Source organism: Prionailurus viverrinus, chromosome E1 (genome assembly GCF_022837055.1).
Source record: "Prionailurus viverrinus isolate Anna chromosome E1, UM_Priviv_1.0, whole genome shotgun sequence".
In the NCBI taxonomy this organism is placed as follows: Eukaryota; Metazoa; Chordata; class Mammalia; order Carnivora; family Felidae; genus Prionailurus; species Prionailurus viverrinus.
The window spans coordinates 29,188,593-29,211,245 of NC_062574.1; the positions used below are offsets into that span (position 1 = coordinate 29,188,593).

The window sequence follows — 22,653 nt, forward strand, 5'->3', positions numbered from 1 at the left end:
GTGGAACTACCCCCAGGCAGATAAAGACCAGGCCTGGGAGAGAGAAGGCTCACGGAGAGACCTCTCACACAGCGGTGTCTGAGCTGTCCCCCAGCTGCTCCCCAGGACTTCGCTCTCAAAGGCAGCAAAAACACAGGCATCAGACACAGAAAAGGAAACGCATTCCCAATGCCCACCGGGCAACCCCAAGATGAAGGATGGTTGCTATCTCCCCTTCGAGAGCGAGCACCCCCAGGAGCAGACCAAGCCACTGGACACGCAGTTCCCTGACTCTCAACGTGCCGTGCTATCCGTCACCCCCAGACACGACGACGGTACCCACAAGCTGCTGCGTAAGGTCCTCCTATGATCCAGCCAGGGCCATCTTGGGAAACAGGAACAGATGACCGATGCTCACGCTGGATGCCCCATGTACAGATACCATCCTAGGCCCTTCGTATGCATGAACCCATTTAATCTCCTAAACGAACCTAGGATGTAGGTACTGTCGACCGCCCCCCCCCCGCCCCACCGTTTTACAGATGAAGAAATGGAGGCACACACCACACTCCTTAGCTCATGAGTGGCATTCAGCTGTGTTGACGAGGTGTGTAGAAAACAAGCAGTAGACACGAACCTGAAACTCATCGGCCAGACTGCCACGAAATCTGTTCCTCAGCCTGAGCACTTTACAAGCAGTCAGGCAAAGCACGAGAACCTAAAATCTACCCGCTCGTGCTGGATGCGGCAGGGCTTAGCGGTTAAGAGAGCAAGGACCTGGGGGCGCCTGGGGGGCTCAGTCGGTTAAGCATTTGACTTCGGCTCAGGTCATGATCTCGTGGTTTGCGAGTTCAAGCCCCGCGTCGAGCTCTGTGCTGACAGCTCGGAGCCTGGAGCCTGCTTTGGATTCCGTGTCTCCCTCTCTCGCTGCCCTTTCCCTGCTCATGCTCTGTCTCTCTTTCTCTCTCAAAAATAAACATTAAAAACATTTTTTTTAATTAAAAAAAAAAAGAGAGAGAGCAAGGACTTGGAACCCGGACAGACGGTGATCTGTCTGTCCAACAGTGATCGACCCTTACTAGTGTTGTGGCACTAGGAAAGCCACTCGCCCTGCCCGGGTCTCAGTTTACCAGTCTGTCAAGTGGAGAGAATACCCACTACTGCAAAGGACTGTCGTCAGGATTAAATTAAAGGAGATTAATTACACAGAGGCTTAATATAATGCCTTGAACATACTGACTCACAATGTAAGTAACAGCCCTTATTTTGAGTTGGGATTTTTTTTATTATTATTATTATTCAAGGTCTCAGATAAAATAAAAAAGTACAGCAGGCAGACACACACCCTTGAGAAACTTTCCAGATCGTTGGGAGCTTGATGCTATCTACCCTTGAAAGAGAGAGAGAATAGAGATATGCGGTCATGTATGTGGGGCCCAGTGGGAGTCCTGCCCCAAGGCTGCTTCTACCATGTACCACGGGGTGCTCGGTCCCAAGACCACCCTTGCTCACAGCTCTCACGTCACAAGAGGCACAGGTCACACGACTCCAAAATCTCACGTTCTTCACACCAGGCAGCCACTCTGAGTGAAAGGTGAACCCGAGCAGACCTAGGAAGTCACAGGTGAGGCTGCTCAGAGCCACAGGGCCCACACCCCAGTGACATACAGACAATCTGCGACTTCCATCCCGAGAGATGCCATCTCATTGTCTATGCACAGTAAGGTCAAGATCACGGCTCAGACGAGGCCGGAGTAGAAAACCCCTGGGATTTTGTCTAGATCATGGCCCCCTGTTCAGCACGTAAAGGGGAGAGGAAGGGAGACGATGGAAACAGGACAATGACGTCGCTCCTTCCAGTCGCCACACACCCCAAAGAGTGGGCGTGGCAACTGCCAAGAACATCACTCCTGAAGAAGGGCCTGCAGCCAGAGAGAACGCGGTAGGAATGACGCTGCAGGCACAAGTCCGGGGTGGGAAGATCCCCATGAAACCGCATCAGCCACCGTCCCACTAGCGACCCCGGCTTCTATACTGACCCCCAAAAGCTCAGAACGTCGTACAGAGCATCCCCGGGATCCTGCACGTGCAAAACAGGACATGCCAAAGGAAGTACTCTTGTCTGCTCTGCCTGGCATGCGAAGCAACCCAGCCTGGCCCCGGCTCGTCTCCAGGCCTGAATCCCCAGCGCCGGGCGTGTGCACCACACACCCTTTGCCCCAGCGGCACACCGACCTCTCCGAGCCCCCCGTACCAAGAACTGCATTCCTGCCATTCTTCCCTCCTTCCTGCTTCTCAGGATCTAGGGCAAAGACCACCTCCTCCAAGAAGCGATCTTAGCTCTTCCTTCCTCTGGAGACCATGCCCGCCTCTCTGCTGTGCTTCCCACACCCTGTCCTGTACCACGGGGTAGCACCCCTCCTCCCACCCGGGACCTAAGACCCTTGAAGACGAGAGCCGTGTCACCTTTGCGTTCTGCATTCATTCCACCTGGACGGAGATGGACACTGTGCCAAGGAGCAACAATCAACGCTGAGGTTTGTTTTTTTGCAATTACTAAAAGCTACTTGTGCCCTTTGAGTTCACTGTCCAATAGTGGAAGCAATAAGGCACACACTTAAGTAACCATGAAACTCAGAACAAAGCGCCTAATGTAGTCCCCAGTGCCGAGCAGAAAACTTGGTAACTGCCGAGGACTGAGAGTGGCCGCTAAATGCACTGAAGATACAGTCTGTCCCCACTCCACCCCCCACTCCTGCGTGTTACGTTTCTGTCCACCTGCTCTCTACTAATCTGCCCCACTAGAGTGAAAGCCCCATGAGGGCAGGGACTTTTTGGTCTTGTTCTCCACACTATCCCCTGAACCGCACACATTCTCTGGCACATGACAGGTGCTCGGTAACGTCTGGTGAATAAATAAACGAACACGTGCCCAGCACAGTGCCTAATGAACACATCCGTGAGTCTCTGCTAACTTATTATTCCCTATTTTTTGCTCGCTTATTTTACTGTGATTATTACTATAGCTTGCCCTAACCAAAAGAGAAGATAAGGCGCTATGGAAATCCAGAGAAAGAAATATCACATGGAAGAGAGAGCAGAAACAGCTCCGTGGAAAAGGTAGCCCAGATCGGGCTTTGAAAGAGAGGTCTGTTTCGCACAGGAGGGAGAAGAAAGGGCGGTTCGGGTGGGGATACACCAAAGGGTAGCTATTCAGAGAAGGGGGACCGGTAGAAGAGAAGGAACCTGGAAGAAGACCGCCCCCCATCCCCCCACCGTACAGATCTTGAAGGACACGTACCACCAGGCTAAGAAGTGCAGACTTTGTTCGGTGGGCATTGAGGGTTTCCTGAATCCCCCCAAAAGTGGGTGCACAGAGTCAGCAATTAAACACACTTAAGCAAGCCCTTGTTCGATGAACACATCAGATCGAACATGAGATCAGAGGAGGTGAACTGCATCTCCCTTTTGCATTCTTGGGACTTTTGGCCAGAGAACATTCAGGTTTAAAAACACAAAAGGACAAGAAGATGGATATGTCATCTCAAGGGGCACCCACGAGGGTCAGCTGGTTCCTCAGACAGTGCCCCCCTCTTCTTCTGTTCTTGGGGGGCAGAGGGTTCTCACCTGCCTGCCAAAAACGTGACACAGAACACATGAGCTCCAGCTTCCCGGCAGACTGACCTTAACACTGAAACGAAAGCATGCAAATGAAAGGCAAAAATCTCGGGAAAGGACATTTGGAGGACGAAGTGCCCCTCCTCTTGAGCTGACACCTGCTGCTGACTGAACACAGGAAGGAGCCACGCTCCCCGACGAGAAAGCAGCTAAGCCACTAATCCCCCAGGGTCCTTGCGGCCGTGGACAAGGCTGCAGACGCACCACCACGTCCCCGCCGGGAGCCAGAAACCCACCGGCAGGCCGGTTAACGGTGGCCAGCGAGGTGACAGCTGCAGATCGTCCAAGATGGCAGCACGCTAGAACGACCCGACCCACAGCAGCAGGGGAAGGCCAGCTGCCGAAAACTCACCCCTCGCCCGCCCTTGAGAAGCTGCCAAGAAACCACTGCCCCAGAACAGGAGGTACGTGGCTAAGACGTTCGCGCTGTGCTGCACCCATCTGGACGGACGGATGCTTAACAGAGAACCTTCCAGGCCCTGGAGCCTCATCAGCGGATGAGACGGGAGCAGGAAAGCCCGGCCTTGGCTCAACCTTGCCACAACTTACCTGTGTGACCTGGAGCAGCCGACCTGACTTCCCTGGACGTCAGCTGCCTCCACTGTGAAAAAGGCAGGCTGGATTCATCTCAAGCATTTAAGTTATTCCATGTCAACCATCAACAGCTCCCTGCCGGCAGGGGACTTACATTCCAATCAGGATTTTTCTTAGGTCATTTTCCATTATTCTAACTTTCCTTCTTCTGCACAAATAATTCTATAACGGGGCGCCTGGCTGGCTCGGTCTTGATCTCGGGGTCATGAATTCCAAGCCCACGTTGGGCGTAGAGATTACTTAAAAACAATAGTAAATAATTCTATAACACTGATACCAGCGAACGATTGCAGGCACTACTTCGCATCAGGCTCCCAGCAAAGAACTCTGCATACACGCTGAAAATCACTCCACGCTGGGCACTACACCCCTGTTTTAAAGAGGAGGAAACAGAGGCCTAGAGGGGCTCATGTGATGTGCCCACCGGTCACCCAGCTGCGACTGAAGGCAACTGGAAAGAGGATGAAGAAATGAGATCTCCGTTGATCAACAGATAAGGTTCTGGCCTCTAAAACCTAAGACGGTAAATGGCAACTCGGGGGGGAGTGGAGAATGCTTTATTTCACACAAGGAGAATCAGGGCACACGGGGAGTTACGCCCAGACTCACTCAGGCCAGAAGATGTTCGGCAGCCTTCTGGTTTTTCCACACGAGAAAAAGAACCCACGGGCTTGAGCAAAAGTTTTCCAGGCAGCCAACGCTTCTGCCCAAAGGGACTGACAAAATGATATGACATGATTGATCCCAATCAGCCCCGTTTCTCCAACGGCTTTAAATTAAGTCATCTTTTTAGAACAGCACGACCATTTTAATTTTTTAAAAGACAGAGAGGAGGAACCTCTTCCATTTTTTACAAAATGAAATAATCATCCAGAGAAATAGGAAGATACAGAACGGACCTATCGTCTTCTGATCAAAATGTACTTCACTAATTAACGGCCACTAGTCTCCAAAGAGTCGCCCCTCGACTAGTTAATAAAGCCCCATTATACTTCACTTGAGATGTGAGCATTTACGTCGCAAAGGGGGGATAATGAACTGCAGGATTCAAAACCCTTCCTTCGGGTCGCTCATTAAAATTCTGGTCAAAACGGATTTTTATTTATATGATACATTAAAGAATATTATGACAGTACTAATGTGAAATCTGTTCTTCACTGCCACGGATTTTCTTTCGTATTAAGTTACAGTTTCTTTCCACTAGTCTTGTTTTAACACCTCCACGACTATTTCTCTGGCGGGTGCTAGCAAAAAGGGACAGCCAGAAAGCAGAGAAATGCATGTTAACTGAAACGCTGGCTGACGTATCATTTACAAGCTCCTCACCCAGCCCTCGACGGGGGACAGCGGGGGGGGGGGGGGGGCACACAGTTCACCTCACACTGGGACCCTAACACATACACACAAAAGTTTTATTGAAGGGGGATAAACAAAAACTAAATAAGGCTTGACTTAAAGTTCTATACTCCTGCCAGCCGGGTTTTGGCTTCTCCAACACTAACTTCGGTCTGAAATCCCCATGGTTGGGCTCAAATTCTATCGGAAAATAACCGTTGACAAGGAAGGCACTTTCTCCCCACCCTGCCCCAACTCCCAACCAGCACAGGCCTCTTTTGACAAATCCCCAGCCGCTCCCCTAGAGTTGAGCAACCCCAGAACCGTGTGAAAGGATGCCCTCGGGGGTCGGATGGAGACACACTGCCAGACAGAGTCACACAATGGGATGACATCACAAGGGCTGGGTGAATCACCCAACCAGGGAACTTCAAAGGGCGCGCTGGCTGTCGTGCCCCTCGAAGCCCGATGACCTCTCTGAGCTGCCTCCTCTGCCGTAAGGGACAGGTGATACTCCTAGATGCCCTCCACGCCCCGCAGCACACAGGATCGCACACTGGGCGAGAGGCTAGGTTGCCTATACACCGCTTCTCAACCCACGTGTGCCTCAGTTTCCTCATCCACAAATTGGACATAACACTAATACCCACCCTCACAGGACATGGGTGAAGACGAAGTGAGTTTGCATACACACTGTCCCTACAACAGTACCTGGCACATAAATTCAGATGACACCAGCATTATTACGAGGCCTCTCGTGGGGACTGGGGTGACAGCCTAACAGAGCTAAGAGTCAAAACAGCAGGTAACACCTACGGTATCACCACCACATTCCAGGTCTTCCTTTCTGGAAGCACCTAACCTTCATTAACTTATTTAATCCACGCAAAAACTTGATGAGACGGGGTAAACGAGGTTCCAAGAAACCAAATGATTTGCCCAGATTCACACAGCTAATGAGCGGCATGGCCAGGATCCGAACCCCAGCTGTTGAGTCTGAAAACAATAAGAATGACGATTAAACCGACAAAAACAACGGGAGTGGTGGAGATGAGGAGTTAGGAGATCCTCACCCTGTGCCACACACCCTGTGTGTGTCCTCTTTTATTCCTCACAAAACCTGCTGAGGGAGCTACTCCCATCACTGCCATTATACAGAGGAGCAAACAGACTGGGGAAGGTGGTTTGCTCCGTGTCTCGGGACCTGGGGATTCAGATGGAGATGATGGACAGGAAAGTCCTTTGTAAACTGTGTCATAAAAAGCAAGGTATTGTTACGCAATCCCTAGAACGCCATGGAAAGATGTCTTCCCCCACCTGGTATAATGTTTGCTCACATCCAAAAGTCTGACAATCCGCCTAAAACATCCCAGACTCCAGGCTGGGGGCGGGGAAAGGTGCACACCTTGACAAGTTCGAGAAATAGTCTGTCTCGTTTTCAAGTTGAATGCCTCGCTGAAAAGCCAAATGCCAGAGTATGTTAAATTGCAATATAGCCTTCTTGGTTTAAAAAAAAAAAAAAAAAAAAAGTGGCAGGGGGTGAGGGGCGGGGAAACAACAGGGAAGAGAAAACAGGTCAAACCCACGGTTTGACCAAGTCAGGGATTTTTCCAGTTTCCCTCTAGGGTAATCTGATCCTAGTTCTGGCTGATCAAATGACTAACCTGGAAATTTGAAGATTCACACTTATGGAAGAAACAGTAATTCTTCCAAACCCAAGAAATCCTGCTAGTTCTGGAAGCCTCTGAAATGTCAAGGATTGAATACAAGTTTGAAAAGCAACCTTTAAACAGGTAACAGTTCCAAAGTTTGTGCTCTGTACGGAAAAAAAATCTAACCTCTTTGGTTCATTAATTGCTATTCTTTGCTTACTTATTAGGAAAAAAACGTCTTCAGGAAATATTTTGCCATATTTACTTAAGAGATTTGCGTTTCCTTCGAAAGACAAGAAAGGAAAAGAAACATTATATGGAAAAAAAAGGAAGGAAGAAAAAGGAAGGAAGGAAGGAAGGATCACATGGCAAGGTCTAAACCTGAAATTCTCAAAAATCTCATCCACAAATGCTAACTTTTTCTTCATTAAAGTTCTTCATCCCTCCCTTGACACAATTAAAAGCTTGCACTTCTGGGAGACTATGCTTGAAGAAATAAACTGAATTTTCAAAAGCCACAGCCCTTTCCCTTTGTGGCCTAGAATCAAGAAGTTTTGCCAGTTACCCTCTCCCTAGAAGAATGCCAAGGCCACAAGACACAGAAAAAGTCTCTCCTGAAATCATACAGGGAAGAAAAAAGTATAATTAAAATGTGCAATTGTAACACATAAGCCTGTACATTTCACCTCGGGTTCCATGCAGCTCAGCTCTGTTCTCAAAGCCAGAGCTGGCGAGCCCCGTGGAAACCACACACTTGTGAAAAAGTGAAGGCCTATCTCGATCCCCGAAGCAAATCCTGTAGTACCACTTCTCCAAGGTTCCGTCCTCAGGACTTGTCCCCCAGGCCCTGGCACTCGCAGAAAGAGCAGCACTGTTGGTTTCCAGTGGGCCCTGAGTGATCCCTCCCACCTGAAACCAGAACATCCACTGCCTCCTCTGTCAGATTTAGGGCTTCGTGGGTCTACGAAGTTGTTTCCAAGAAAAGACAAGCTGTTTACTCAAATTCTACTCCTCTCCATAAGCTCCACGTTGCAAGTCCTCAAAAGAAGAACCCTCCAAAAAAGACTCACAAGCAAATGTCCAAGTTTTCCTGATATGATCTTGCCAATGCTCAAAAAATAAATAGAGGGTTTGCATAAATATTGCAACAGATGGAGCTCTGTCCTCCCGCGAAGGATCAGGGTTGGCCCTGCCCCCTGTTGGATGCTCAGAACCCACCTCGGGAGGGCTAGACTGCAGACGGTTATCTGGCGGAGAGCTCCTTGCCCGGGCCTGGACTCTCACAGCCACAGGCTGGTACCCTGAAGGAACTGAGGGCACCAGGTTTCAATGCTTCATTGCCAGTACTCTGAAATCTGAAATCCTTGGCGACCACCTCTGAGCGCTAAAATCCTACTACTGATTCTCCTACTTACCTTGGGTTGCGCCCGACGAGGAAATGCAACTTTGGGGTCGATCTGGGGGAATAAAAAGGGAAAAGTGAGAGTCAGTTCCAGTATTTGGAGACAGGGAAAAAAAATTACGATTAATCACCTAATTATTAATCACTCATTTCTCAGGCTTATAACCCAGCTTTTAGTAACCACCTCAGGCCACTCAAAAAGTTCCTTAAGCTTTGATCCAAACTTTACTCATCCCTCCCACAATGTAACAAATAAAGCTAGCCTTTCTAAATGCCCTACCACGTATTTCAATGTGTGATGCTCCTAATAAATTAGATCCCACATGTTCTTATTTAAGCAAACGCTTGTCTTCCACAGGCACTGGGCATTGAATGGTTACTTTCATCTAATTTGCATCTCCCAGCCATAGGAGAAGAGATGGGAACATCATCGTTGAAAAAAAATTATAACCTGAAAAATTAAACGTAAGTTTCAGCAGTAGGTAACTGGATAGTACATCTTCTCCCAGGTGATAACTAAACAAGGCAGGTGGGAAAGGAGATTCCCAAAATTCTTTTAAATCCTCAACATCCAAAAACTCTCCAAAGAGATCCAACACGATGCTCGACTTGAGTTCATTCATTCGTGTTGGCAAAAGCATGGTTACCTGAGTTGACCAAAAAGATAGCTCATTCTGTATTAGACCTCGAGGGAAAGCAGGTGTCAAAAACTATTAGTTCTTAAGAAATAATAATAAGATAAAAAGAAATACATGAGCTAAAACCACCTGGATTTTAAAAACCACACGGGGTAAGACTCTATGAGCAACCAACCTCAAATTACAAAAGTAAGGAAGGCCATCATGGGGAGAGGGTAAAAAAAAATTACTGAAAAAAAGAAGTTAGAATCTAGTGTATCGATCAGGATATTCCTCTTACCCCAACCCCAGTCGGAATGGAAAAACATTCTCTACCCCAGATCAAATGCAGAACCCATGATTCTCAATCAAGGAATGGCTTTAAAACTCAAAACAATTCCCCCGGAAACACGTGAAATCTAATAGGCTGATTCCAGGTGGGGGGAGTTGTTGGATAGAAACTATGGGCAGGGAAAGAATAAAAAAATTCCCCATTACTGGTTTTCATTAGATTTCTAAATATCACAAATCTTTGGGTAAAACTCAACACAGAATATTGCTACAAGTTTATTTAGAGGCTCGGGCTTTCATAGTACAATTTTCCCCTTTTAAAATGTAAACCTGAACCTTGTTTTCAGTTCTGTCATTGAGGGGGTTGGAATAATGCTTTGGGGAAAAGCATAGAGAAGGGGGAAGGCACACCAGATAGTTCTTGCTCCCAGACTTATATCCCTTAGGACATCCCAGCAGTTAAGACATACAAAGATTTACTACTTTTATGAAGGTAGTTTACAGACCTAACAAAAATCCACAGCATGTTTTTTTACCTTTAAACATCACCTGAGAAATGAGAGATTACTTTTCAAAAACTAAAACAGACAAAAGTCTCTGATCTAGGAAACTACCCTTTCATCAAGATTAACATTACCGCATCTACAGGTGTATTCAGCACTGACTAGAGCTGTCTACAAGAGAAATACAACAGGTGTGGATTTTCCATTCTGTTGACCAAACATTAAGACAGATCCGTCTTTTTATAAACACTCCCCCAAACTACTGGGGTTTTTTTTGTTTGTTTTTTTTTTTGGCTGACCAGCACAAAATTGCAGTAAGAAGTCACCTTGTTTGTGCAGAAAAAGGTGAGGGACGTGTTGGGAGAGAGACCCGAAGCTGGGGAAATAGGGAACAGTGAAGAAAGTGAAACACTCAAGAAATATCTAAAATTACAAACACCAAAGCCAATTCAGAATGCCCATATCGTGTGTTGTGAAAACAGCATGTTATATACCACCAGGCAAGTTAGGGGTCTTCAGTGTGCAAAGTAGGCACTCTGGAATCTCTCAAGGAGGGCACAGGTCAAGACAGGTATGGCAAATCCCAACCTTTTGCACATCCCTGTCAACTATTTTCTTTTTCTTTTTTTTTTTTTTTTAACGAACAAAAACAAAAACAAAAAAACTACCAAAAATTAAAACATTAGTTAGTTAGGTACAGCTCTACTTACTGTAGCTACAAATCCTCTAGGAAAAGACTAGGGTACTATTTTGGATGTGAATGGCCGTTACCTAAACAAAGCTTTTAAGGTAACGTAAACAAGATCCTCGTTTCCATGTCAATAAACCAACCGCTTCTGCCTCCTGCACTGAACGTTGAAACAAAGTCAAAATCTAGGTTATACTAAAGAATAGTGACCAAAACATATCCACAAACAATTAGGGAGGGAAAACCACAGGTTTTGCACCTGATACTGAGGGCTATGACCCACCAACCACCATAGAAACCAAATACTATTTCTCTTACCCGGGGTAGGGAGAGGGAGTGAATAATAAATTCCTGAATTTGCCTTCAAATATTTTCCTCTTTAATTCTGCTAGCTTTTTGAAACGTCTAGCCAAGAAGTTAAGGAGGAAAAAAAAAATTTCTTCAGACACTCATTATCACCCTACAAATGACTGTCCCTAAAATTAAATTATCTAAAAGCACAAAAAGTCTGGGCTGCAAGTTATGACAAGTCCAGCACAATTAATAAAGCAACTTAAAATGTGTGGGGGTCCTGTCTTTGGGGGTAGGGACCTCTGATCAGAGAAAGAGGGTAAATTTGCAAATAAATTCACTTGCACCAAAGGTGGCCAGGTTTCTTTTCTTTTTCTTTTTTTTTTTTTTTTTCCATTTCCCCTCAATGTAAAAGCCAAAAGGGACTTCAAAGATCACCCTGTTCCACTCCTGTATTTAACAGAAAAGGAAACTGAGGCCCTGGGGCAGGGAATAACTTGCCCAAGTTCATAAACGGCAGCTGGGACTAGAACTTGACCCCTTGCCTTGCCCCACTACCCACCACAGAGAAGAGTGGTCCCAAGCGGCCTAGCACTGCATCCCAGTGTTACCTCAGGGACCCTGCTTTGGCAGATGTATAAAAACTGTGGGGAAATTCTAATAGAGGTAAAGGGAAAGGGGAGAGCCACAAAGCCAACACAGGGGTCTAAATAGAACACCACGAGCTCCCCCCTGCATTATATTTACTGCTATATACTAGTATCTTTCTTCCCTTCCTCTTCTAATCTCTACCGAGAGACTTTCCCCCTCTCAACACTGGACTCTGAAACCTTCTAATGCTATAAAAGTATCCACGTTCAAAATAAAGGATCTGAAGGGGGGGGGGGGAGCAAAAACACATCACTTGGAAACCCCAGGCCTTATCAGTCTTAGATTTCACTCCATCTGGAGTCACCCGCTGGACGCCCAGCTTGGCTCTGTGAGGTCTCTCCTCCTCAAACCACATTCCAAATCCGAACTGCCCCAAGAGGAACCTGTTGCCTGAATTTGTGATTAGCGCCCCCTCGCCGTCTTCCCGTCCCCGGTCCCTCTCGGCTGGCCACGGAGCGGGCTGTGCCTTCTAAAAGCCAGTTCCCACAGCCACAGTTGGTAACGCGTGCTATGCTCGGCTGACAAAGAAAAGTTGCCTTTGCTCTGTGGTGTAGTTTCTCTGCAGGGTCCCTGGGCCCCGATAGATAGCCTCTCCCCAAGCCCACCCCTCCCCCAAGCCTTCGCTCGGGAGCATCTGGAGCTGCAGTGGGACAGGCTCTAAAAAGAAAACCCCAAGCCCAGCCATTGCAGCAAACTTTAGAGCCAACTCGCAAGCCCTGCTTATAAGTACCCAGTTCTCAGCACAGAAGCAAAAGAAAGCACTGTCCCTTTAAATGGGGCTGTCAATGCCCAGATCGGTCCTGAGCAGGGGCAAACAACAACAACGACGACAGAAAGCAACCTACCGTCTTGGAATCTAACTCATGGTGGGGCTGACCTAATACTTTATCTACACTTGCTGGGTCTGCGAATGTGACGAAACCGAAGCCTCTGAAATGAGACAAAGAGGGAGAAAAACAAACAAGAAAATGTGACACCATTGAAAGCAACAAGGAGTGAGCCCTAATGCAGAATGGAGAGCAAAAGTTGCCCCCTCGGACCCCCATGTCCCACAGCCCTCCCCCAATTCCCCTCCACCCCGCAAGAAAACACATCAAGGTTAATGGGGGAAGTGGAACGGGGGCAGGGCGGGTGGAGGTAACTTGGAAAATGCTGGTGTCTCCACTCTTTCGCCACCTCAGTTTCCTCTCCTCCTCCCCTTCCCTTCTTAACGCTTTGTTTTATTCCCAAGAAAACCCGGCACTCGGCACTCGGAAGAGATTCATCCAGCTTTCTAAAAGGGGCTTAAGAGTTTGGGGAGCTGGGAGTGTGGGGAAAGCATACATTTAAAAAAAAAAAAAAAAACTATGTAGAAAGTGAATGAAGCTGAACGTCATCTTAAACAGGAGAAAAAAGAAGCGACGGGAAAATGACTTAAAGCGGAGAGATGGACATCTCTGTATCCAGAGTTCAACCCCAATTAACAATAACCTTTGGGGTTATGGGGGCGGGGGCGGGGGTGGAATAGAGCGACGTTCGAAACCAGCCACATGCCTGAGCCCCATTCTAAATCCGCTTAGCTACTTCCGAAGACACCTCCAAAAATAACACTTAAACTTTGTTCTAAAATAAAGACAAAATCCAGAAGGGAATGGTTTACCTGGAGCGTTTCGTAGTGGGATCTCTCATGACCATACATTCTCTAATTTCTCCAAATTTGCTAAAATAGTCTCTAAGGCTATCTGTAGAGAGAGAAAGAGAGAGATGGGGGGGGGGGGGGAGAGAAGGTGTGGAAAAAAAAAGCAATGCAAATTTTGATCAAGGACAAAAACCAAAAGTAGTTTTCTGTTGTTATTCTGTTTTGTTTTTGCATTTTTTGCACACGCGGGGGAAATTCGGCAACAGAGGTCGCGTAGAGGGCTCGGAAAGGATTTGCTATTTAAAAAAATAACCTTGCACAGGAGAAGTGGGGAGCCAATGGCGGGGGGGGGGGGGGGCTCTTACACCGGGATAACAAAGAGCAATAAAGAAGCCAAGAAGGGGGGGACCCAGACGTCCCCCCCTCCCTCCCTTACCTGGTGAGGTCTGCCAGCTCAGTCCACCGATAAACATTTTACTAGAGGGAGAAAACATAACAGAAGTGAGCACCGATGTCAGATCGGCCATTTTGACGTGTAACTTACAAAAGCTAAAAGGAAAGCGGGGGGGAGCGAGCGAGCGAGAGCCGGGAGGTGGGGTGGGGGAGAAGGTGACGGCGAAATGCAATCCAAAGGTGTGTAACTTCCACGGGGGGGGCGCGCGGGAGGGGAGGGGGGGCGCGGGAGATGCCCGGCTCCGCGCACCGCCGTCCCCGCCGCTGCAAGGAGAGCGAGCCCGAGGCGGCGCGGTGGGCAGCGGCTGGAAACTTACCCGGGGTCGTGCTGGGAGTCGTTGGCGCTGCCCGAGGTGCCTTGGCTCCCATTTGCCTCCATATCTGAGCCCCCCCGCCCCCCCACCCCCAAAAAACCGAGCCCCACAGCGATCCGAGCGGAGCGGCGGCCGGCTCCGAGCCCCGAGATCTCCCGCTCCCTCCTCCCCCTCCTCCTCCCCCCCGCCCGGGCTCCTCCGAATCTCTCAGCGAGCGGCGGAGCCGGGGCAGCGGCGAGAGCCGTCACACGTGGGCTCGGCTTAGCTCAGCCCCGCTGCTCGCACACCCCCCCGTCCCCGCCCCCCCCGGCCCATCCCCACCTCTCCCCCTCCTCCTCCCCACCCCCCATCTCCTCCTCCTCCTCCTCCCCCTCCTCCCCGGCGCACGTGGGGCGGAGTTCTAGAACGTCGTGTAACCAATGCCGGTGACGTCACGCACCCCGGTGCGGCCCCCGCCTGCCCGCGCGCGCACACTCGGCCCCCCGCGGCCGGACCCACGGGGGCGGTGCGCGAACCCCGCGGCCGGAGGCGGCCCCGCCTCCAGCCGGGCAGGGCGCCGGGCGAGGGGGAGCGCACCCCGACTTCCCGGGATCACATGGGCTGCGGGGGGGCGGGTGGATCGGGGGAGGGGGAGGCGCGGGGAACTCGCCGCCACTCCTCGCTCGGGCATGGGAGGAGACGCCCCCCACCCCCTCCAGTTCGGCCTCTTCATTCAAGTTCGCCGCCCCAGCCACCGGGATCCGGGGATGGCACCAGCCGCCCGGCCGGCTCTGCGCCCTTTTTCCAGCCACCGCGCAGAAATTTAGGTCAAGGACGTCGGGATCAAACCCGAACCCTGGCGCTCCTCGGCGGGCCCCGGAAACCCCCCAGGATCGGGCAGCTTCAGGATTGCGGAGACCCTCCCGCACAAACACCAGCCACAAGTTTTATTTTCCTTTCGCGCTGGAAGTTCTCTCTGGCTCTCGCTCCACACCGGCACGTCTTGCGCCGCTCCCCGCCCTTCCCCGGCAGAGGTACGAATCCGTGCCTGGGAAAGGTTATTTTGGAACTTTGAGAAACTGACGCGATTCCAGTGGTGAGAAAGTGCCGAAGGAGGGGTTTCCGCGTTAATCATACGGAGTTTAAAAAATATAATAAAATAGGTTTATAGGGGTCAAGGTCAAATGATTGGGGTTCAAAGCAAATTTTTGTATATAGTGAGAAATCGTTTTGAGGCATCTTTGGGATGGCTGGGAAGGGTGGTAATTTTCAGGAAACTCGTCTCCAACTGGTTCGTTACATATTTTCACTGTCTCTATGCCGTATGTGGTTGAAATAGCCCAGGACCCCCACCATCTGGGGAGGTAGCTAAGGGTAGCAGAAGGCTTCAGACACACACCCCCTAGCTACCACCTTGGTAGCAACGTGGTGTCGCACAGGTCCTGGTACACAGTAGGTGCTTAATAAATATTCGTTTCATCCCTTCCCGCCCCGAAAACCCCAAAAAGACGATGCCTGCAGCTTCCCAAAGGCATCACACACTTCTCCAGCAGATTCCAGGCTGGCCAGATTCAGGCTGGATTCAATTTATGAGGTCTTGAAAACAATAAGGATACAATTATCCTTATTGTTTTAAATTATTACAATAAATTGACTTAATATGGCATGAGGGGCAACATAAAGTTGTGGTTCATCAAATACGCAGATTAATGTTAAGTATGAATTGATGCCCAATTAACACGTTCCCATTAATTTTCATAGGATTAGGACACAATGGAATACACTCAACACCAAAACTGTACCAGATTCACTGTGGGTCATGGGAAAGTGGAATATGTGGAGCCTTGGATGATCAGATTCTTAATCTCCCTGTCCTAAATTTGGGATAATTCCTCACTGACAGGATTGATGGGGGTGAGAGGAGAGATTGGAGTAAAGAAATAGAAAAGTCCATTTTTTTATTGCAAACCTATATGGGTTGTGCTTATTATCAGTCATTACTTAACTATGGTTGTTTTGAAGACACTTTAAAGCTTTAAACCACAAACCCAGGCATTTTCCCCGTCGCTCCAAGCTGCTTCCCAAATCATCTGGGGTCTCATGTGATGATGGCCCAGTTGTTATGGTCATTGTTTATTACGACTATTTTCCATAACAAAACGCAGACAACAGAGCTAGTTGGATTTTGTTTGGGATTTTTACTAGAACCACAGACCATCTGAGGTAGAAAGGCCTTTCCTGACCTAACCCCCTCATTCGACATCAAGGTCCCAGAGGAGCCAAGCTGGGCGGGATACATCCCACCCCCACCAGTCAGCTCCTAAGAGGGGCTCTGGCCATCACTCTGATGCCCTTTGGCTCTGTTGCATGCATATTTATTCTGTCCTTCACAAGGCGAGAGTGGGGTGCCCTTGTTGCCTGTTGTAGACCTACACAAGCTGACACTGAGCTGAATTAAAACCCTGAGAGGGTCCAGCACTGCAATTACAAAGTCAGTGGTTGAGGGAGAGCTTGATCTTATATTTCCATTACTACATTGTTTTCACTTATTTATTTTTCATTTACAGGCGGTAACATTTTCTCTTCTTGGTCTGTAATTCTCTGAGTTTTTGACAAATGCATAGGAGGGAGCAGTCACCGCGATAACCAATCCAAGATGCAGAGGAGCTTCACTGTCCCCCAAAAATTCTCTTGCTGCGCCTTTGCACCATGTTATTTGTAATAATGTTACTATTTATTATAGGTTTGTTTTCCAGGTCACTCACTTAATGCAGCCCCCAGGTCACGAGAATTTCAGCAGCACCATGTCAGTCCTGTATGCTTTCTACAGCCCTTGACACTGTTAGGTGCTCCCTTCTTGTAACTCACTCTTCCCTTGGCATCCTCGATGCCCACGTTCTTTTGGTTTTCCTCCTACCTCTCCAGCCATTCCTTCTCCGTCTCTTTGCCCTGGTTCCTCCTCTGCCTTTCTTTGAAATAGTGGTGTTCATTCTCTCCCCTAGCTACCTACCCTCCCTGGATGAGCTCCTCTGAAGGGTGGGTTTAAATACTACTTACTTGCTGATGCCACTCAAATTAAAATCTCTGGCCTGCGGCGCCTGGGTGGCTCAGTTGGCTAAGCATCCCACTCTTGATTTTGGCTCAGGTCACGATCTCACAGTTCATGAGATTGAGCCCCACATCAGGCTCCGTGCTGACAGTAACTTGGGGCTTCTCTCTGTCTCTGTCTCTCTCTCTCAAATAAATAAATAAACTTAAAAAAAAAATCTTTGGCCTAACTTCTCCATAGAACTCCAGGCTCTGGTTAATTTCCTTTCACTAACTCCGCTTAGCCTTCCTGTGAGTACCCCAGACTCAACGTGCATGTCCCAAATCACATGCATGCTTTCCCCCCCTGAATCTAAGACTCTCTTAAAATTCATTATATGAATCAACAGAACCCCAGTCATCCTAGAGACAAGGTTGGCCCCTCTCCAGGTTGACGCCTTCCCATGCAAGATCATGAAGGTGTGTAGGTTTCACTTCTTAAGTATCTCTCAAATTCATCTTCCCTGCTACTGCATCCCAAATCTCCCACTTGAGCCCCTGTGATAGCCTTCCAAGCATTCTTCCCACACCATTTCTTCCTCCACTAATATGCCAAGAAAGCTTTCTCTGACCTCTCTGACCTGGTCAAATCACCCTTGGTAGGCACTGTTATCCTGCCAGAATGTTCTCTATGTACCTAAACCTGTGCAATCATTTGCTTTGTCACTCACCTTCTCCACCAAAACATAAGCTCCCGGGTGTCTCTGCTCTCCACATATTAGCACAGTGCCTATCAGTGCATGGTTGACACTCACTAAGTATTTGTTGAGCAAATGAAAGAAAGGAAGGAGGGAAGGAAGGGAGGGAGAGAGGGAGAGGGAGAGAAAGAGAGAGAAGAAAGAAGAAAAGAAAGAAAGAAAAGAAAAAGAAAGAAAATGGAAGGGAAGGGAGGAAGGAAGAAAGAGAAAGAAAGAAAAAAGAGAAAGAAAGAAAGAAAGAAAGAAAGAAAGAAAGAAAGAAAGAAAGAAAAGAAAGAAAGAAAAAAAGTCAACATCTAATTCAGTTGTAGGATTTTTTGTATCCATGTCCGTAAGTCACATCGGCTGCAATTTTCCCTTCTTGTATTGCCTTTGTCTGGTTATACTGGCCTCATAAAGTGAACTAGTAAATGTTTCTTCTTTTTTCATTTTCTGGAACAGTGTGTATACAATTGGAATTAATGTGTTCCTTGAATGTTTGGTAGAACTTCCCGGTAAAATGTCTGGGTATGGAATAAATATTTCCTAGGTTGATTTCTACAGATTCCATTTCTTTAGTGGCTGTGGATCTCTTTAGGTTTTATATTCTTCTTGAGTCAGTTCTTAAACATTGTATTTCTCAAGGAAGTGATTCATAGCAACTAGGTTTTCAAATGTATTAACAAAACGCTGTAGATAGTTTCCTCAATATATTTGAAACATCACCGCATCTATCTACAGTGTCCATTTTTTCCTTCCTAGTATTATTGCATATGTGTCTTCCCTTTCCTGGATCAGTGGTGCTAGAGATCTCTGTTTATTTCACTTGTGTGTCTTCTCTCTATTAGTGGTTTCAAAGAACCAGCTTTTACTTTGGCTAATACTACTTGTTGGTTTTATTGACTTTTGTTTTTATAAATCGTTCCATATCTTTCTTATCTTCTTATATGTAAGAATAAGAGCACATACCATATACAAGAATATATACCACATGTAAGAACATAATATATGTTGCGTATTATTAATATACATCTTATTTCTTCTGCTCTCTTTGGGTTTATTCTGTTGCTGCTTAAATTTCTTTTTTTGAATTGGTGGCTTAAGTACTTAATTTTCAGCCTTCTGTTTTCTGATTGTAACGTGTAACTATGGATTTCACTCTGAGTACCACTCAAAGTACATTCCACAAGATATAGAGAATTTTTATTATCATCATAGGCAAAGAATATTTAGATTTCAAGTATGATTTCTTCTTTGCCTCAATACATGTGTATCTTTATGTTTCTAAACATAAGTTTTTTGTTTTGATTTTTAGTTATATCTAACTTAACTGAATTATGGTCAGAGAAGGTGGTCTGTATGAAGCAGAATCTTTGTTATTTGTTGGGATTCTTTGTTATTTATTATTTGCCAAAAGGTCGGTTTTATAAGTGTTCCATGTGCTTTTGAAAAGAATATGTATGTTGGGGTGCCAGATAGGCCCTGTGTCAGGCTCTGTGCTGACAGCTCAGAGCCTGGAGCCTGCTTCGGATTCTGTGTCTCCCCCTCTCTCTGCCCCTCCCTTGCTTGTGTTCTCTCTGTGTCTCTCAAAAAATGAATAAATGTTAAAAAAAAATTTTTTTAAAAAGAATGTATATGCCTTAACTATTAAGTGTGGCATTCTATATAGATCTATTAAATCAAGCTTGTTAATTGTTATACAGATTTTCTATACCCTTACTAATATTGTCTGTTTGATCTATCACTTCTGATCAAAATCTCTTTATGTGACTGAATTTGCCAATTTCTCCTAAAAAAAACTCTCAAATTTTGATTTCTCTGTATTTTAAGGGTATGTGATAAGGTATGTCAAAAAGGGCTGTTTACATTTTATTTCTCTTACTTTTTGCTTTATGTATTTTGAAGCTATGTTATTAGGTACATATAAACTTAGATATACTGTTTTTCTAGTGAATCGTGTCTTTAATATATACAGTTGATCCTTGAACAACACAGGTTTGAACTGTGCAGGTCCACTTATATGCAAACTTTTTCAATAAATACAGTACAGTACTGTGAAATTACTGTGTATTTTCTCTTTCTTATGATTTCTTTTTTTAAATTTATTGTTCTTGAGAGAAAGAGAGAGAGAGAGAGAGACGGAACAAGCGGAGAGGGACAGAGAGAGGGGGGACAGAGGATCCAAAGCAGGCTCCATGCCAACAGCAGCCAGCCTGATGAGGGGCTCAAACTCAGGAACTGCAAGATCATGACCCGAGCCAAAGTCAGATACTCAACTGATCGAGCCACCCAGGTGCACCTCCTTATGATTTTCTTGATAAAATTTTCTTTTCTCTAGCTTACTGTATTGTGAGAATACAGTATATAATACATATAACATGCAAAGTATGTGCTAATTGGCTGTATATGTTACCTATTGTAAGAATACCATTATAATATACAAATATGTAATTGTGTTATTTATTGTAAGAATATGGTATATAACATATATACAGAATGTGTTAATTGACTGTTTATGTCTTCCAGTAATAGTGGGCTGTTAGTAAGTAAGTTTGGGGGAGTCAGAAGTCATACACAGATTTGCAACTGCTCAGGGAGTCCTCGCCCCTAACCCCTGCATGGTTCAAGGGTCAACTATACACAAATGATCTTTAGCCCTAGTGCTTTTGGCTTTAAAATCTGCTTTGCCTGGGAAATATATAACTACTCCATCTTCTAATTAGCATTTGACTAGCCTATCTTTTTCCATCCTTTGTTTTCCACCTTCCTGTGTCTTTAAGTTTTAGGTGAGTCCCATGAGAACAGCACATAGCTGGATCTTGTTCATTTATTTATCTGACTGGTAAAGTTTTATCCACTTACATTTAATGTGATATTTTTAATGAAATTTAGGGGCGCAACAGTGTATTAGTCATAATCTCTGGGATTAACACACTATCATCATTGGTATATGAACACTGGTAACCCTGTTATTCAATTCGAGAACGAAAGCAGTAACAACGACTTACGAGTACCTGTATGCTTCTCCTCTATCTTTTCCTTCATCTGAAGCAATGACTAATCTCAATCTTGTATTTATTATTCCTTTACTCTTAAAAATTTTTATCAAAATGTTGTCACATGCTTATTTTAAATCAGTATGAAATTTTTCTGAGATTTAGGTTTTTTTATCCAATGTAACATTGTCACGATTCAGCTAGATTCTTGCATCTGGTTGTAGTTCACCCTTCTTTGTGGTTGTATAGTATTCTGTTGTATGATTCTCCCACAGTTTATTCTGCCCATTATCCTATCACAGGCCTTGGGGGTATTCCAATTTTTTGCTGTTATGAGCAGGGCTATAATGAACATTCTCGTCTTCTGATGCATGTGGACAGGAATTTTTCTTTGCAACAATGACTGGGTCATAAGGTATATGAAAATAAAACTGTACAGTATAATGCTAAGCAATTTTCTAGACTGCTGTTTCAATTTGTGCTCCCGCTGACAACATGTAAGAGAACCGATCGATCTACTGATTTCCAACGTTTCGGAATTTATGTCTTTAATCTCATTTTGCACCTTTTGTTTATTCTTTGTCTTAAGTTTTTTGTTTACTTCCTTTCTGTCTATTGAATCGATCAAGAATTCTTTGTTCCCCTTTCCTCTTAATTTAGAAGTTGTAAATTCCATTTCCAGTCTTTTGGTGGTTATTTTACAATTTTTAACATACACGCTTAATCCATCCCTCCTAAAACTATACCGTAAACTAAGAATGATTCCATTTCCATTACATCCTCCCTCTTACATGTTAGTGTTGCTTGTTATTTTGGACCCACCTGCTTCTAATACGCCTACGTTGGATCACTAACTGTCATTTTGGTTTTATGCAGTTCTTGTCTAGATTTGCCCAGGTTTACCAAATTGTTCACCTTTATTTCTGGCGTACTATTCTTTTTTTCTTTTTTTTCTAGTTACCAGCCCTTTTCCTTGAAACATATCTTTTAGTAGGACTTCCAGGGAAGTTATTGAGTCACCTGCTTTTTCCACAAATATAAAATGGTCTTACTGTACTCTCGTCCTTGAATGATGATCTCTTTGGGGATAGAATCTAGATCTAATGTTGTTTTACCCCCAACACACTTCTTGTTGTTTCTCTGTTGTGGAGACGTTTGCTGTCAGTCTACATGTAGATTTCCTTTGTAGGTAATCTGGCTTTTCACTCCAGACTTAAGATTTTCTCTTTGCTTTTGGCTTCCTGCAGTCTTACCGTGCTGTGTTTAGGTGTGAATTTCTTTTTATTGACCTAGTTCAAGATTCATTGCATATCCCAAATCTTAGGATTCATGTTTTGTTTTGTTTTGATCAAATCTGCAAACCTTTCTGTCATTGTCTATATAAGTCCTGTGTCCCCTAATTCTCTCTATTCTCTCCTTCTGGTACCTGTATTAGGTGTATGATGTGCCCCCCCCCCCCCACCTTTCGAGGCATCATACCCTGAACCTTTCTTTCAGACTTTCCTTCACTTTGTCACTCTGTGATGATTCCTGGGCAATTTCCTCAGATTCATTTGCAGTTTTTTTTCTTCAGCTGTGGCTACTCTGCTGTGTAACCCTTCCACTGAGTTTCATTGCAGTGACAGTATACGTCATTTCCAGAGGTTCTATGTAGTTCTCTTTCAAATCCACCTTTTAAAAAATACTGTTATTTTCTCATGGTTCCAAATGTTCTTTTATGTCTTTAGTAATTTTAAACTTAATGTAGAGTCTGTCTGATAGTTGTCTCTCCTGAGGTTCTCAGGACTCTCGTGTCTACTGCCTCTCGGTTATGGTGGATGGTATCCACATATGTTTTGTGGTTTGATG

General features: G+C 45.9%; 1 protein-coding gene across 4 annotated transcripts in view; it reads right to left on the minus strand.

Annotated features, from left to right (window-relative positions):
- MSI2 (musashi RNA binding protein 2) overlaps nt 1–14,209 on the minus strand; it is a 394,401-nt gene extending 380,192 nt beyond the window's left edge. Inside the window, exons 1-5 of one of the 4 annotated variants that reach the window (XM_047833111.1) lie at nt 14,070–14,209; nt 13,736–13,776; nt 13,321–13,402; nt 12,527–12,611; nt 8,654–8,695 (exon numbers count right to left, since the gene is read on the minus strand). In XM_047833111.1, coding sequence (XP_047689067.1) covers nt 8,654–8,695; nt 12,527–12,611; nt 13,321–13,402; nt 13,736–13,776; nt 14,070–14,131 — 312 coding nt within the window. In that variant the 5' untranslated portion in view covers nt 14,132–14,209. The remainder of the gene's footprint in view (nt 1–8,653; nt 8,696–12,526; nt 12,612–13,320; nt 13,403–13,735; nt 13,777–14,069) is intronic. The other 3 variants (XM_047833110.1, XM_047833112.1, XM_047833113.1) reach the window with 3 other exon arrangements.
- Between the last annotated feature and the right edge of the window lie 8,444 nt (nt 14,210–22,653).